At 43.0% G+C, this 16,961-nt stretch overlaps 1 protein-coding gene across 5 annotated transcripts in view; it reads left to right on the plus strand.

Annotated features, from left to right (window-relative positions):
• The window catches only part of GON4L (gon-4 like), a 104,555-nt gene that overhangs the window by 3,079 nt on the left and 84,515 nt on the right, over window positions 1-16,961 (plus strand). For 2 of the 5 annotated variants that reach the window (XM_066261866.1, XM_066261869.1), the window contains exons 1-3: window positions 1,050-1,333; window positions 5,044-5,570; window positions 16,018-16,209. In XM_066261866.1, the coding sequence (XP_066117963.1) occupies window positions 5,069-5,570; window positions 16,018-16,209 (694 nt within the window). In that variant the 5' untranslated portion in view covers window positions 1,050-1,333; window positions 5,044-5,068. The other 3 variants (XM_066261867.1, XM_066261868.1, XM_066261870.1) reach the window with 3 other exon arrangements.

Genomic DNA, 16,961 nt, shown 5'->3' on the forward strand with positions numbered 1-16,961 from the left:
TATTTAAATGCATAAATATTTGTTGGCGGTTCACCTGTAAAATGAGAGACTGGAATGTTTTTATCCAGCTTTGACATTCTCTCCTCATAGAAAAGTGGAGAGAACATGGTTCTAGGAGTAATTCATTCATTCAAAATACAGGTTATGGAATTTATTTTTTTTACTTTTTTAAAAGATTTTATTTATTAATTTTATCGAGGGGGGGCAGGAACATCAATCTGTACCTTTATGTGCCCAGACCAGGGATCAAACCGGCAACTTTAGCTTTTCAGACGATGCTCCAACCAACCGAGCTATCCCGCCAGGGCAAAAGACAGGTTTTGAATTATTGAACATCGACTGTGTCCAGGCACTTTCCTGGGCACTGGCTCAATGTATTAGAAGCTAGAGTTAAGGACACCTGATTCATTTGATAGCTGTGTATCTTTGTGAAATCACCTACCCAGCTGAACCAGAAATCATCTATCCGTCAGTCAGAAATTTGTTGTGTAAATTGGAAGGTATAATAATATACATTGTTCTATAGGGTTTATCGTGAAAATCAAATCACCTATGATAATGTGAGTGAAAACATTTTGTAAAATGGCAGAGTATATTATACAGATATGAATAATTACTATGGAGTGAGTCCAAGACTGCCTTAGCTTTATTAAGGAAACTGCACTATTTGTAACCGGAGTATTCCTTTCCAAAATTTTCTGAATTCTCCGTTTCCTTGGTCCCGTACTCCAGGTATCTAGCGGCGAGAAGGATTAGTTGTCAAATTAAACCACTGAATCTCAATCCCCAGTTTTGTTTTGAGTAGGGTAGCAGCACGGACCGAGAAAGTGTGGTATTTCTTTTAATTTTTTTTTTTTGCCCACAATTGACGTGCTAGCTTTGTGGCTTCATTCCTCCCTAAAATAGGATGGCGCCTAGTGGTTGGAGCATGCTCTTAGACGTCCTGACGCCGCGCTCCGCGACTCGGGGGCGCGCACGTAAGTTGATGCCGCTGGCTGACTTCCGGTCGCACCGACGCCGAGTTTCTGCGGGATCAATCGCTGGTGAGGGCAGTGGGTCTTGTGCTGTGAGGCGGGAAGAGGCTGGTCGGAGCAGGACGTCTGGGCGAAGGTGTTCAGGCTGAGGGGGTCGGGTCTGAGGATTGGCGCGGGTTGTATGACGGAAGATACAGGTGTGAGGGTGTCTCCTGGGTTTCGAGCGAGTGCTCGGTGCCTAGGTAAAAAGCGCAGTTAGTACCCTTTTTTGAAATCTTTTTCCCAGGAGGGGCCCGCGCTAGGGCTACTTCCGGATTTGTGTTCATTCACCCTCTTGGTCTGACTCCTGTTCCCAAAAGGTGAGCCTTTTTAGAACTGCTGTGTTGTAAGTGCCTGGAGCCGATCCCTGTAGGTTGCTGTATTTCTTTCCTTCCTTCCTTCCTTATTTTTTCTTTCTCTCACTCTCCCTTTCTCCCTCCTTCCTCTTCCTTTCCCTTCTCCCCTCTCCTTTTCCCTTTAACCCTTTACCTTTTTTCTGTACCTCAGTAATTCATCTGCGAATGAAATATAAGACTTGCCTAAGCTTCTCCCTCTCCCATTACCCACTCACCACCCTTCCTTACAAGGGTTAACTAATCTTCACGTGTTTATTGGTTTATTGAGCTTTAATTACCAAGGTACCGGGATTGTAGATTGGAGGATGGAAGGAGAGCTCTCTTAGTGACCCGTGGAAACTGAATTAGGGAGGCTTAAAACTAACCTTATAGTTCAGCCTCACCGTTGATGGCACAGTGGGTATAGCATTAACCTTTGACACCAAGGTCCCAGCTTCAGTACCCCAAGATCGCCGGCTTGAGCTTAGGATCATAGACCTGACCCCATGGTCGCTGGCTTGAGCAAGGGGTCACTGGCTCAGCTGGAGCCCCCTGGTCAAGGCATGTATGAGAAAGCAATCAATGAACAATAAAGTGCCACAACTACGAGTTGATGCTTCTCATCTCTCTCCCCCCATCTCACTCAAAAAAACCCAAACTGAAACAAAAAAACTAATGTTAACCTTCAGACTCTTGGTTTTTTTAATCGAATTTATTGGGATGACATTGGTTAGTAAAATTATATAAGTTTCAGGTATACAATTATTATTTTTTGTGTGTGTGACAGAGAGAGAGAAAGAGGAACTTACAGGGTCAGACAGGAAGGGAGATGAGAAGCATCAATTCTTTGTTCTGGTACCTTAGTTGTTCATTGATTGCTTTCTCATATGTGTCTTGATCAGGGGACTTCAGCAGACCAAGTAATCCCTTGCTCAAGCCAGCGACCTTGGCACAAGCTGGTGAGCCTTGCTTAAACAGATGAGCCCACGCACAAGCCAGCAACCTCGGGGTTTCGAACCTGGGTCCTCCGCATCCCAGTCCAATGCTCTGTCCACTGTGCTACTGCCTGGTCAGACTACAATTATTTTTTAATTAATTTTTTTATACCCACATTACAAATACACTCTTTAAAGTTTTTTTTTTTTTAATTGATTGATTTCAAGACAGAGACAGGAAAGGAGAAAGAGAAACATTGATTTGTTCTACCCATTTATGCATTCATTGGTTGATTCTTGTATGTGCCCTGATTGGGGGTTGAACCTGCAAGCTTGGTGTATTAGGATGACGGTCTAACCAACTGAGCTACCCAGCCAGGGCTCAGGTATACAATTCTTAATACATTATCTTAATATTGTATTATATTTTTACCACACCAAGTCAGATCTCTTTCCATCACCATTTACCTTCTACCTACCCCCATGTCAGACTCTTATGAGCAAGAGCTTTATTTTTCAGCCTGACCGGGTGGTGGCGCAGTGGATAGCATGTCGGACTGGGATGCGGAGGACCCAGGTTCAAGACCCCAAGGTCGGCCCTGGCCGGTTGGCTCAGCGGTAGAGCGTCGGCCTGGCGTGTGGGGGACCCGGGTTCGATTCCCGGCCAGGACACATAGGAGAGGCGCCCATTTGCTTCTCCACCCCTACCCCCTCCTTCCTCTCTGTCTCTCTCTTCCCCTCCCGCAGCCAAGGCTCCATTGGAGCAAGGATGGCCCGGGCGCTGGGGATGGCTCCTTGGCCTCTGCCCTAGGCGCTAGAGTGGCTCTGGTTGTGGCAGAGCATCGCCCCCTGGTGGGCAGAGCATTGCCCCTGGTGGGTGTGCCGGGTGGATCCCGGTCGGGCGCATGCGAGAGTCTGTCTGACTGTCTCTCCCCGTTTCCAGCTTCAGAAAAATACAAAAAAAAAAAAAAAAAAAAAAGACCCCAAGGTCGCTGGCTCGAGCAAGGGGTTACTCGGTCTGCTGAAGGCCCGCGGTCAAGGCACGTATGAGAAAGCAATCAATGAACAAGTAAAGTGCCACAGCGAAAAACTGATGATTGATGCTTCTCATCTCTCTGCATTCCTGTCTGTCTGTTCATTCCTATCTATCCCTTTCTCTGACTCTCGCTCTGTCTCTGCCAAAAAAACTTCACAAAACTTTATTTTTCAGACCTCTAGTCCAAGCTTTCATCCAGTGCTCTGGTAGATGGGCATTGAGACTTTGAACATTGTTAGTGATGAAGAACTCACTGTAACACAAGGCAGCTTATTCTATTCTTGTACCTATTTTATTGAGTAAAGTGTTTTGGGTGGAAGGTTTCCATAAAATGTTTAACTCGCCCTGGCCAGTTGGCTCAGCGGTAGAGCGTCGGCCTGGCGTGCGGGGGACCTGGGTTCGATTCCCGGCCAGGGCACATAGGAGAAGCGCCCATTTGCTTCTCCAACCCCCCCCCCCCCTCCTTCCTCTCTGTCTCTCTCTTCCCCTCCCGCAGCCAAGGCTCCATTGGAGCAAAGATGGCCCGGACGCTGGGGATGGCTCCTTGGCCTCTGCCCCAGGCGCTAGAGTGGCTCTGGTCGCGGCAGAGCGACGCCCCGGAGGGGCAGAGCATCGCCCCCTGGTGGGCAGAGCATCGCCCCTGGTGGGCGTGCCGGGTGGATCCCGGTTGGGCGCATGTGGGAGTCTGTCTGACTGTCTCTCCCCGTTTCCAGCTTCAGAAAAATACAAAAAAAAAAAAAAAAAAAAAGAAAGTGTTTAACTCTTGGTCCAAATGCTACATAAAATAAGCAGAATAAGATGTTCATACCCTCTTTCATTCATTCATTTATTCAGGGAACATTCATTGAATGGCTACAGTAGGGCGGATACTGCCTGATACTAGGGGTACTAGTTGAAAGAGTCCTTTTCCTGAAAAAAAAAACAACATAGTTTTTACAGAGGGAGATGGGAAGGAAACAAACAGGAGACAGTCACAAAAATGTAATTATCATAAAAGAGGTTTGCAGACAGGTGCTGTAAGAACATAAAAGAAGATGCCCTCCACTTTAGGTTAGTGTTGTGATAACTGGAATTGAAAGCGAGGGTCCAGAGGTGACTGTACAGAGAACAGTAAGAATCTTCTTTTTTACAACCCCAAATTCCTGTTATTGTCTAACCTCTAAACAACCACACTTTGCTTTTTGATTATTTCTGTTCATGGAAATACCTGTATGTACAAACAACAATAGAAAACATTTATTGGCCTAATAAATTACTATCTAATGATGTAGGTGCTATTTTTATTTCAGTTTTTAACTGAAGAAACTGAGATTCAGGTTAAGTAAGTTATACAAAATCACAAAACTGAAAAGAAACTGACTTGGGAAATGAGTCCAGACAATTTGACTCAGTTGATCTCAGTATCATGCTATTCTTCCCTCTTGATGGTAATAATAATGACTAACAATCATTCATGTAATTCTTATAACAACTCTGAGGTAAAAATAATTTTTTACAGTTGAGGAAACTGAAGAGATTAAGTCACTCAGCTAAGATAATTTACTAATCAGTGGTAGAGTTGAGATTTCAACTCAAGTACTCTAACCACTGTCTGTACACTTCCACCTAATAGGAGATTGCACATTTGGTATAAAATACTGTGTTCATGATTGAACATGAGTAAGTGAAAAAATATTTGAGAAAATATTATCATAATTAATAAGAACTTACTTTTATCCTTTCAGGATGGACCAAAAGTAGGACTTTAAAATGTTGCCCAGTAAGAAGAGAAGAACTACAATGACTGAGTTCTCACAGCATCAGGGAAACCAGGAGGAAGATGACTTAGACCTAGAGTCAGCTGTTGAACCAGAACCTGACCAGGTTAAAGACTTGGGGTCAGTGTCACTGTCCTGGGGTCAAAGTCATGGCAGATCAGCTGGCCTCGAAGTTCAATCTGTGCAGGATGCAGAAAATCAGCTTGGTATGGAGGATCCATCTTTGAACTCTAGGGTAGTCACCCAGGATACAAACGCACCAGCTCTAGAAGCTGTTGTGGCCATCTCTAAGGCAGTCACCCTCCCTTCTTTGGAGTCTTCCCAGCCCCTTACTGTACACATTGATAAAGAAAAACTCCATGCCACTGGCTCACGGAGAGGGAAAAAAATGACACTCAGGCCCAAGCCAGTTACCCAAGAAGACAGAGGTGATCATCTTACCACAAAGGAGCCTTTTTCAGGAGAACCTAGTGAAGAAGTAAAGGAAGAAGGAGGTAAGATATGCCAGCTCTTTAGGCTACATTTTCCTTGTCAGTAACAGTTTGGCATTGCCTTTGCCTTCACCACTGCACTCTTGGCAGTGCCTTCACAAATACAATGCTAGTTTTTCTGAGAGGGGCTTCTGATTGGGTATGAAATTGGAACTGCTGCCTGAACTGTGGTGGCGCAGTGGATAGGGCAGGCATGGGCAACATACGGCCTCGGCCTGTGTAATATGTTTATGCAGCCAGCGATTAAATTTTTAATATTCTACACTATAAAATCTCAGCTACTCAGAAGTGGAAGTGTCTTCGATTATTGGAAATCAAGATATTTAAGAAGATAGTGATATGCGGAAAAGAAGTCCACGTATAACTAATCTAGGGTTAACTTCCAATAATTGATTGAGTGGATTTGCGATACTTATTTATTTTTTTTAAAAATTTCATTATAAAGCTTTACAACTTTTGTACTGGTCTGTACTCTATATGAACTGTTTGACGTTTAGCGGCGATGTGAAACCCACATTCTTTTAGGCAGAGTTTGCCAGTGCGCACCCAAGGTCAAACAATTTGTTATTTTTGTGGTCAAGTGTGCTGAATCAAATGGCATTGTAGCATAGACAATAGCTGCAGTTGATAACTGAAAATGTGTCCAGGCTGTTTGTAAAATGAAATAATTGTTTTATTTGTGATATAACGCCTTCAAGCTCATTCTATTAATTAAATATTGTTTCAATTGATTGCGATAGTTTGGATATTTATATGGTATGTACAGTGGTACCTTGAGATACGAATTTAATTCGTTCTGTAACCGAGCTTGTAAGTCAGTCAACTTGTATATCAAACTGACGATACTGGACTCCTGTGCCAACGTGCCAACTAGCTGCTGCTTCCCAAATTATGACTTGTATGTCGGAATTTCGCTCGATGTCAAACAAAAATATGGACTGAGTTGCAGCTCGTATCTTAAAAAAAACACGTATGTTGGTCTGTTCGTATCTCGAGGTACCACTGTAATTATATTTTTATTAAAATATATTTTTATTAAAGTAATATTGTATATTAAAATTTTTTACTCACATTTATTCATAAATTACATAATAAAATTTTGTTTACTTAAATGAATCTTTAACATTTTTATTTACAATTTTAATTACAATTGTATTTAACTTTTTTTTTTTTTTTTACAGACAGAGAGCGTCAGAGAGAGGGATAGATAGGAACAGACAGACAGGAATGGAGAGAGATGAGAAGCATCAATCAACAGTTTTTCATTGTGTCACTTTAGTTGTTCATTGATTGCTTTCTCATATGTGCCTTGACCATGGGGCTGCAGCATACCGAGTAACCCCTTGCTTGAGCCAGCGACCTTGGATCCAAGCTGGTGAGCTTTGCTCAAACCAGATGAGCCCGTGCTTAAGCTAGCGACCTCGGGGTCTCAAACCTGGGTCCTCCACATCCCAGTTCAACGCTCTATCCATTGCGCCACCACCTGGTCAGGCTGTATTTAACAGTTTTTAATTTTAATATTTCGTCTAGCCCATGAAAAAAGTTTTCTTTCTAATCTGGCCTGGGGCAAAAACTGTTGGCCACACCTGGGATAGTGCATCGACCTGGAATGCTGAGGTCATTGGTTCGGGACCCTGGGCTTGCCTGGTCAAGACACATATGAGAGTTGATGCTTTATGCTCCTTTCACCGTTATCTCTCCCTCTGTCTCCTCTGAAATAAAAAATAAAAAGATTTAAAAAAGAAATCGTAACTGCTGTGCTCCTAGGGGTCAGCAGTGAACTTTATAAATGGGTGGAGACTTTCTTCACCCCTCCCATTCCTTAAATCTTCTTCTGTGTCCTTTTGTTTCTCTCCCCTTTCTGGAGGGATGAACTATGTATGCCTTTTTGTGATTTAGTGGTATCCATGAAGTGGGGCTTACAGAGGAGGGGTAGTGGCTTCAAGGGAGAGACTCTTCCCTGGGACATTGGGAAAGGCTTTACAGAAATTATATAACCTTCGGACTTGGAAGGATGAATTGCAGTTTGAAAGAATAATGGCATGGGGTTTCATAGGCCTGCAATAGTCTGCTCATAAGTCGAGGCAGAAGAGGATAGGGACATAGTGGTTTGGAGGAAATGGTGAGAGATGGCTTCAGAGTGGTAGATTGTGTTTAGATTGTGAAGGTCTTTGTTTTTCATGTTCAGGTGTTTGAACTTTTCCTGTAGCTAATTGATGCATAAAAGAATCAGAAGACACAGTTCTAACCTCAGGAAGCTTATAGTCTACTTGGAAAGACAAGACATAAGCATATTACTCACTTGGAACAGTGTAAAACAATATGTGATTAAATTGTGTGGTATAGGTAATTAAGATTTTTGAAATTGGAAATTGTAGGATTAATAGGTTTTGATAGATTGTGAGGAAGAAGTGGAAGTAGAATAGCACATTGTTTTTTTTTTATTAAATTTTTTTAACAGACATTCTTTTTTTTAAATTTTTTTATTTATTTATTCCTTTTAGAGAGGAGAGACAGAGAGACAGAGAGAGAGAGGAGAGAGAGACGGGGGGAGGAGCTGGAAGCATCAACTCCCATATGTGCCTTGACCAGGCAAGCCCAGGGTTTCGAACCAGCGACCTCAGCATTTCCAGGTCGACGCTTTATCCACTGCGCCACCACAGGTCAGGCCGAATAGCACATTCTGAAAACATGTTGAAGTGCTGTATTTATGGGAGTGTCGCAGGGCTTCAGGTTGCCAGGTGTTCACAGCTTGCTGTTATCCCTTTGAGACTTTTTCTTTTTTTTTTTTTTTCTGAAGTTGGAAACCGGGAGGCAGTCAGACAGACTCCCGTATGCGCCCGACCGGGATCCACCCAGCATGCCCACCAGGGGGCGATGCTCTGCCCATCTGGGGCATTGCTCTGTTGCGACCAGAGCCATTCTAGCACCTGAGGCAGAGGCCATGGAGCCATCCTCAGCGCCCAGGCGAACTTTGCTCCAATGGAGCCTTGGCTGTGGGAGGGGAAGAGAGAGAGAGGAAGGAGAGGGGGAGGGATGGAGAAGCAGATGGGCGCTTCTCCTGTGTGCCCTGGCCAGGAATCGAACTTGGGACTCCTGCACACCAAGCCAGCGCTCTACCACTGAGCCAACCGGCCAGGGCCCCTTGAGACTCTATAAAGGATTGGAGTAGGATGTGACAGTAAGGATAGAATAGAAATAATATATAATATTTTAGAGACATGATAAAGAATTAGTATTGCTCAGAGATTGCTACCATCGAAGAAATCTGGATTGGGGGATGGTGATGCAGCCTTCATAATAGGGAATGTAATTGAGGGGCTGATTATTGAATTTTTTTCTTCAAGCTAAGTTGTATTTGTGACATGAAGACAGGAGGAATGGAGGAAGATACAAAATTAAAATGCTAGAGAAAATTAAGAAGAGGTTCAAAGTCACTCAGCTATTGAGTGGAATCTAGAGATTTCTTAAAAATTAAATTAATTGGGCCTGACCAGGCGGTGGCGCAGTGGATAGAGCATCAGACTGGGATGCAGAAGACCCGGGTTCGAGACCCCGAGGTTGCCAGTTTGAGTGCAGGCTCATCTGGTTTGAGGAAAAAGCCCACCAGCTTGAACCCAAGGTCGCTGGCTCCAGCAGGGGGTTACTCGGTCTGCTGAAGGCCCACGGTCAAGGCACATATGAGAAAGCAATCAATGAACAACTAAGGTGTTGCAACGCGCGCAATGAAAAACTAATGATTGATGCTTCTCATCTCTCTCCATTCCTGTCTGTCTGTCCCTGTCTATCCCTCTCTCTGACTCACTTTCTGTCTCTGTAAAAAATAAATAAATAAAAATATGCAACCCAACCACAGTTCAGTCTGTTAGGAGCTGTCACAGGGAGCAGGAGTCCAGGAAAGTTCCCCACAGGAAAAGTCCGTATGGCACTGGAATTGTTGTCACCATTCTATACTTTGCAGCTCATGTCCAAGTCCCAATGACCGCTGCTTCTAGCTGGTAATGATTCAGGTAGACTGGAAAAAGCCATTTACAGCATGCGTGGATATGGAGCTTCTGTTCTCCTCTGCCTGGAGAGTTGAGACCAGGTTGCTTTTTCCTGGAGCTCTGTGACTGTGGCCTGGTAAAGAGAACCTTGGGATACACTAAGCTGGGTGGCAAAGGTAAATTCATAATACAAGTTGGCAAAAGGAGGAAAGAGAGCTCTAAATTAAGAGTAGGTCCCAGCCTGAAATATGAGTGGGGCATTGAGGTAGGAGGAATAAAGGAAACACTATATATTAAGCAAAGCAGCAGAAAATAGGACTATCAACACCCACAACAGAGATCTTTGAGGGAAGAATAAAGAACCTGACTATTCAGGCAAAACATAGTTAAGTGGCCCTTGTGCGAATGAGATCAGTTTACCTGCTTCTTGGAAGAAATACCCTAGGCTCGTCCACAGTGTCGTAGATGGGGTCGACGGCCCTGGGCACCTTCAGCCTTCAGTGGCAAACCCCAGCATTCTGGGCAAGGTTAGGTCATAGGTGGCTGGAGCAGGCCTGGAAGAGACTGAACCCTCCCTTAGAGGAGCGAGGGGGAAGCCCACCTTCCAGTGTCCCTGTTTCCTCACAGTAGAGGTGTGTAAGCCTGGCAGGCTTTAGCTCAATGACCTTCCTTTCCACTATTGAAGCAGGACCCAGATGGCATCCTATGAGACCCCTTTGGGGTGCTGGAGCCTTTAAGGGTGTATCCTAAAAGCTGGTAGTTCCCCCTGATCTCTATTGGGCTTTTTCTGCCTCTAGGTATCTTAAAAGCCATTCTCAGAAGATCTCGCTGAGGGGTTTGAGGATCCCCATCCGCCTATATAAATCTTTTCCATATATCTATTTGGAAAAAAGACAGAACAGTGTTATTAGCTAGATCTAATAAAGAAGGTAGATTTGGTATCTCCTGTTCATCAGCTTTCAAAAGAAATGTAAATTTTTTTTTTTAAGTAAAAAGCATGATATGGTAGACCCGTCGGAGTCATTGGCCTGGTGTGCAGGATTCCCGGGTTCGATTCCCAGCCAGAGCACACAGGAGAAGCGCCCATCTACCTCTCCACCCCTCCCCCCTCCCGGTCCCTCTCCTCCCGCCCACAGCCAAGGCTCCACCGGAGCAAATCCACCCTGGGCACTAAGGATGGCCCCATGGCCTCCGCCCTAGTTGCTAGAATGACTCCGGTTGTAACAGAGCAACATCCCAGATGGGCAGAGCATTCCCCCCGGTAGGCATGCCAGGTGGATCCCAGTCAGGCGCATGCAGGAATCTGTCTGCTTGCCTCCCCATCCCCATCCTCAGAAATATACAAAAAATAAATAAATAAAAGAAAAAATACAAAAAAAAATAAATAAATAAAATAAATAAATAAAAATAAAAAAAAATTTAAATTAATTGGACCTGACTTGTGGTGTTGCAGTGGATAGAGCATCAACCTGGGACACTGAAGTCCAGGTTCAAAATCCTAAGATCGCTGAATACAGGCTCATCTGGCTTGAGCTCAGGCTTGCCAGTTTGAGTGTGAGGTCACAGGCTTGAGCATGGGATCTTCAACATGATTCCATGGTTGCTGGCTTGAGCAAGGGGTCACTGGCTCGGCTTGAGCCTCACCTCACCTTCAGTCAAGGCACATATGAAAGGCACTTAATGAACAACTAAAGTGACGCAACTATGAGTTGATGCTTCTCATCTTTCTCTTCCTTCCTCTCTGTCTAAAAATAAAGAACTAAATTTATTGGGTTAACATTGGTTAATAATGTGATACAAATTTCAGGTGTGCAATTTTGTAACATAGCATCTGTTTACTCTTACCACCCAAAGTCAAGTCTCCTTTTGTCATTATATATTTGACCCCTGTTATCCACTTTGTCCTCTCCTACCTTCCTTCTCTGGTAATCACTATTCTGTCTATATCTATGAGTTTTTGTCTGTATCTTTGTGTTTTATATCCTACATGAGTGAAATCACATGGTTCTTGTCCTTTTTCCATCTGGCTTACCTCATTTAGCATAATGCTTTCAAGATCTATCCATGTTGTTGCAAATGACAATATTTCATCTTTTTATGGGTGAGTAGTATTCCATTGTGTGTGTGTGTGTGTGTGTGTGTGTGATATACACATACACACCACATTTTTATTCATTCATTCATTCATTCATTCATTCATTCATTCATTCATCAGAGGACACTTAGATTGTTTCTATATCTTTTTTTAATTAAGAAGAGGGGAAGCCTGACCAGGCCGTTGCACAGTGGATAGAGCGTCAGGCTGGGATGCAGAGGACCCAGGTTCGAGACCCCGAGGTCGCCAGCTTGAGCGCGGGCTCATCTGGTTTGAGCAAAGCTCACCAGCTTGGACCCAAGGTCTCTGGCTCGAGCAAGGGGTTACTCGGTCTGCTGTAGCCCCACGGTCAAGGCACATATGAGAAAGTAATCAATGAACAACTAAGGTGTTGCAACGCACAATGAAAAACTAATGATTGATGCTTCTCATCTCTCTTCGTTCCTGTCTGTCTGTCCCTGTCTATCCCTCTCTCTGACTCACTGTCTCTGTAAAAAATACATAAATAAATAAAATTTAAAAAAAAAAAAAAAAGAAGAGGGGAAATAGTGAGACAGACTCCTGCATATGCCCCAACTGGGATCCACCTGGCAACCTATCTGGGATGATGCTTGACTCAGTTGAGCTAGTTTTAGTGCCTGAGGCTGGCTTGCTCCCTTGAACCAACCCATCCTCAGCACCTGGGGCCAGCACTCGGACTAATCAGGCTATGGGAAGAGAAGAGGGAGAGAATGAGAAGGAGGGGGAGAGCAGCATATGATCGCTTCTCATGTGTGCCCTGACTAGGAATTGACCCTGGGATGTACATACACCAGGCCAATGCTTCATCTACTGAGCCAACTGGCCAGGGCCTGTTTCCATATCTTGACTGTTATAAGTAATGCTGCTTTGAACATAGGGGCATATATATCTTTACAAATGTTTTCAAAAATTTCAGATGGATACCCAGAACAGGGATTGCTGGGTAATATGGTAACTCTATTCTTAATTTTTTGAGGTACCTTTATACTGTTTTTCATAGTGGCTGAACCAATTTACATTCCCACTGACAGTGCACTAGTGTTCCATTTTCTCCACATCCTCTCCAGTACTTAAAAAAAATTATTTATAGATTTTAGATAGAGAGGAGGGGGGGTGGAGACAGGAACATAGATCTGTTTCTGTATGTGCCCTGACCGTGGATCAAACCAACAACCTCTGCACTTTGGGATGGTGTTCTAATCAACTGAGCTATCTGGCCAGGGCCTCTTCAGCACTTTTTCAAAAAATTTATTTTCTTGATTTTACAGAGAATAATGGAGAGAGAAAGAGAAACACTGATTTGTTGTTCCACTTATTTATGCAGCCATTGGTTAATTCTCATGTGTTCCCTGACCGGTTATTGAACCCACAATCTTGGCTTATTGAGACGACACTCTAACCAACTGAGCTACCTGGCCAGGGCTCCAGTACTCCTTATTTTTTGTCTTATTGATGATAGCTTTTCTAATGGTTGTGAGGTGGTATCTCATTGTGTTTTGATTTGTATTTTCCTTATAACTAGTGATATTGAGCATGTCTTCATATATCTATTGGCCATCTGAATGTCTTCTTTGGAAAAGTGTCTGTTTAGGTCCTCTGCCCTTTTAATTTTTTTCTGAAGTTAGAAGTGGGTAGGCAGTCAGACAGACTCCCGCATGTGCCTGACCAGGATCCACCTGGCATGCCAACTAGGGGGCGATGCTTGGCCCATCTGGGGCATTGCTCTGTTGCGGCTGGAGCCATCCTAGCACCTGAGACGGAGGCCATGGAGCCATCCTCAGCACTTGGGCCAACTTCGCTCCAGTGGAGCCTTGGCTGCAGGAAGGGAAGAGAGAGATTGAGAGAGAGAGAGAGAGGAAGGAGAGGGGGAAGGGTGGAGAAGCAGATGGGTGCTTCTCCTGTGTGCCCTGGTTGGGAATTGAACCCAGGACTTCCACATGCCAGGCCGACACCTCTACCCATTTTTAAAATTAGATTGTTTGTTTTTTTGTTGTTGTGTAGAGATATTTTTAAATGTGATTCCTTTTTTTTTTTTTAAGATTTTATTTATTCAATTTAGAGAGGAGAGAGAGAGAGAAGCAGGGGAGGAGCAGGAAGCATCAATTCCCATATGTGACCAGGCAAGCCCATGGTTTTGAACCAGAGACCTCAGTGTGTAGAGATATTTTTAATGGTCAGTTTACAAATATCCAACTATAGATAAATAAAATAAGCATTGTTTAGGATTATCTGTAATATCACTCCCCTTCATTAATTTGAATGATTGAAAGTTGATTCTAAACCTTGCGCTTTAATTAGTAGTATCCATAAAAGAAGTACACTCTGTCTATATAGAATTCATTTTTTCCCCAAGTAACTTTTTTTTCCTAACTAGAAATGTAATATACAAAAACAGAAAGGAAGAAAGTTGTAAATTTATATACACGTATTTTGGAAACTATTGAAAAGTTTTGGGTTTTTTTTGTATTTTTCTGAAGTGAGAAGCGGAGAGGCAGGCAGACAAGAGTCCCGCATATGCCCAACCGGGATCTACCTGGCATACCCACCAGGGGGCGATGCTCTGCCCATCTGGTGAGGCATTGCTCCGCTGAGACCAGAGCCATCCTCAGTGCCCGGACCAACTTTGCTCCAATAGAGCCTTGGCTGCAGGAGGGGAAGAGAGAGATAGAAAGAAAGGAAAGGGGAAAGAAGTAAATGGGTGCTTCTTCTATGTGTCCTGACTGGGAATTGAACCTGGGACTTCCACACGCCAGGCCAATGCTCTATTGCTGAGCCAACCAGCTAGGGCCGAAACTATTGAAAAATTTAAAGAAGAAAATAAAAATAATCTATAATCTTACTACTCCGAGTAATTACTATTATAAATTAGTGCATATTTTTTATTTTAGATAGACAGGGTGGGAGAGAGATGAGAAGCATCAACCATATTTGCGGCACTCTAGTTGTTCATTGATTGCTTCACACATGCCTTGACCAGAGGGGCTCCATCTGAGCCAGTGATCCCTTGCTCCTTCTAGCAACCCTGGGCTCAAGCCAGCAACCTTGGGCTTCAAGCCAGTGACCTTTGGGCTCGAGCCAGCGACCATGGGATCATGTTGATGATCCCATGCTCAAGCCCTTAAGCCTGCACTCAAACTGGTGATCTTGGGGCTTTGAACCAGGGACCTCAGTGTCCCAGGTCAACACTCCATCCACTGCGCCCCCCACTGGTCAGGTGGTTTTGTTGTCTGTAAAGTAACATTTAATTTTCTGTTTATGATTATTTAGGACATCCCCCACAACAAGTTATTTTGAAGTATTAGCATTTTGTTACAATTGATAGACTATTAAATCATGTTTCTAGACTTCATGTGCTAGTGATTTAACCATTCTGTATTGCTGTTTATTCTAATGGAATTTCAATTCTTTTAAAATTGATTTATGTTACCTAATTTCTGCTTACGCTTTTTCTCTTTCTTTTCCTTCTAAAAATGATTAATTTAGGCAGGTTTCCGCTTATACTTAATTGGTTTGTACAGTTCTCAGCTAATTATTTTCATGTTATCAATTTACAGTTCTTAGGCTGGCAGTAAACAACATATTTGCTCTGAATAAAGCTTTTCCTTCTCTATCTTGTTTACCCTTCTCAGTTTTTCTTTCTAAGGTCTTTCAGAATCTAGCACATTGATAGAAGGATAAGTGGGGTCCTAAAGCGTTCTTTGAGAGGGGAATTAAGTTGAGAGGCAGTGTGATGGAGTCAGAGTTAAAAATTGTTGCAGAGAAAAAGGAACATTTTCACCCTAGCCAGAAAGCTTGGTTGGTGAGTGCAACGTCCCGAAGCACAGAGGTTGCTGGTGTGATCTCCAGTCAGGGCGCATGCGAGAACAGATCAATGTCCTTTGTCTTTCTCTCCAAAAAAAAAGGAACATTTTCTCTATATGAAGTATGGTGAAGCTGAGAAACTGTAGGGATAGTTTTAGGGTAGTTTCAAATGTGTTTTTCGTAGCAAAAGTATAAATGGAAGCTCTGCCTACCAAAGTGAGTTTCTGTATTTTTATTAGATGTTAAGATTCTCATATGTTTGTTTAAAAAGTCATTTGTGTTGGTTCACTTTTTAAAATGTTAGACATCATTCTAAAAATTATTAGATTGATGATTAAATGAGATCACTAGTTTGTGCTATTGATAAAAATTCCCTCTTGATGGAAATTTGGCTGAGAGGAACTTTTGATGATTTGGGATTCAACCCCTAGTATATGCATCATTAATGAAGGTGTCTAACAAAAAATGACTTTATAACAAGATGCAGATTTCTACAAGAGTGTGACAGAACATGACCTAAGTGAAGCGATGTTTGTGATTCTTCCAGGAAAACCTCAGATGCATTCTGCAGGAGAGATGCCTTTACTGCCATCAGGCAGCCACTCAGTAAAACCAGGAGTCCAGCCGGGAAAACCGTCTCAGTCAGATGTCTGTGCCTCTCCTCAAGGAAAGCCACTCAAGACTTCAGATCACCAAGCTGAGGAAGAGATAGAGGATGATGGACTCTTTATTCCAATGGGTAGGCTTTCTTTCTTTAGCTTTTTTTTTTTTTTTAATTGATTTTAGAGAGAGAGGAAGGGAAAGAGAGTGAGATACTAAAACATCAATCTGTTCCTTTATGTGCCCTCACTGGGGATCAAACCAGTCTTTGCTTATTGGGACGATGCTCTAACCAATGGAGCTACTGGCCAGGGCTTTTTTATTTCCTTTTTAAAAAAATTAAATTATTTATTGTCCTGGTTGGATAGCTCTGTTGGTTAGAGAGCATCATCCTGATACACTAAGGTTGCAGGTTCAATCCCCAATCAGGGAATTGACAGGAACAGATGGATGTTTCTGTCTCTCTCTGCCGCTTCCTCTCTCTCTCTAAAATTAATAAGTAAAAAATTTTAAATTTATTATTTTTTATATTTCAATTACACTTGACATACAATATTATATTTGTTACAGGTATATAGCCTAATGATTAGACATTCTATAACTTACTAAGTGATCATCTTGATGATCCCATAGTCATCTGACACCATACATAATTATTAGAATATTATTGACTATAGAGTGTCCTTGGGTTATGATACCGTTCTGTTCTTATGACAGTGACATAATCCAAATTTTGGTGTAAGTCAAAACACACCTTAGCCTAAGTCACTTACCTATCCTAACACAGTAGTGAAATTATAATCTAGACGCAGGAGTCTCAAACTCGCGGCCTGCTGAACAATTTTGTGCGGCCCGCAGACTAATCCACGAAGTTCAAAATATTTTGGATAA

Source organism: Saccopteryx bilineata, chromosome 2 (assembly GCF_036850765.1).
Source record: "Saccopteryx bilineata isolate mSacBil1 chromosome 2, mSacBil1_pri_phased_curated, whole genome shotgun sequence".
NCBI classification, from domain to species: domain Eukaryota; kingdom Metazoa; phylum Chordata; class Mammalia; order Chiroptera; family Emballonuridae; genus Saccopteryx; species Saccopteryx bilineata.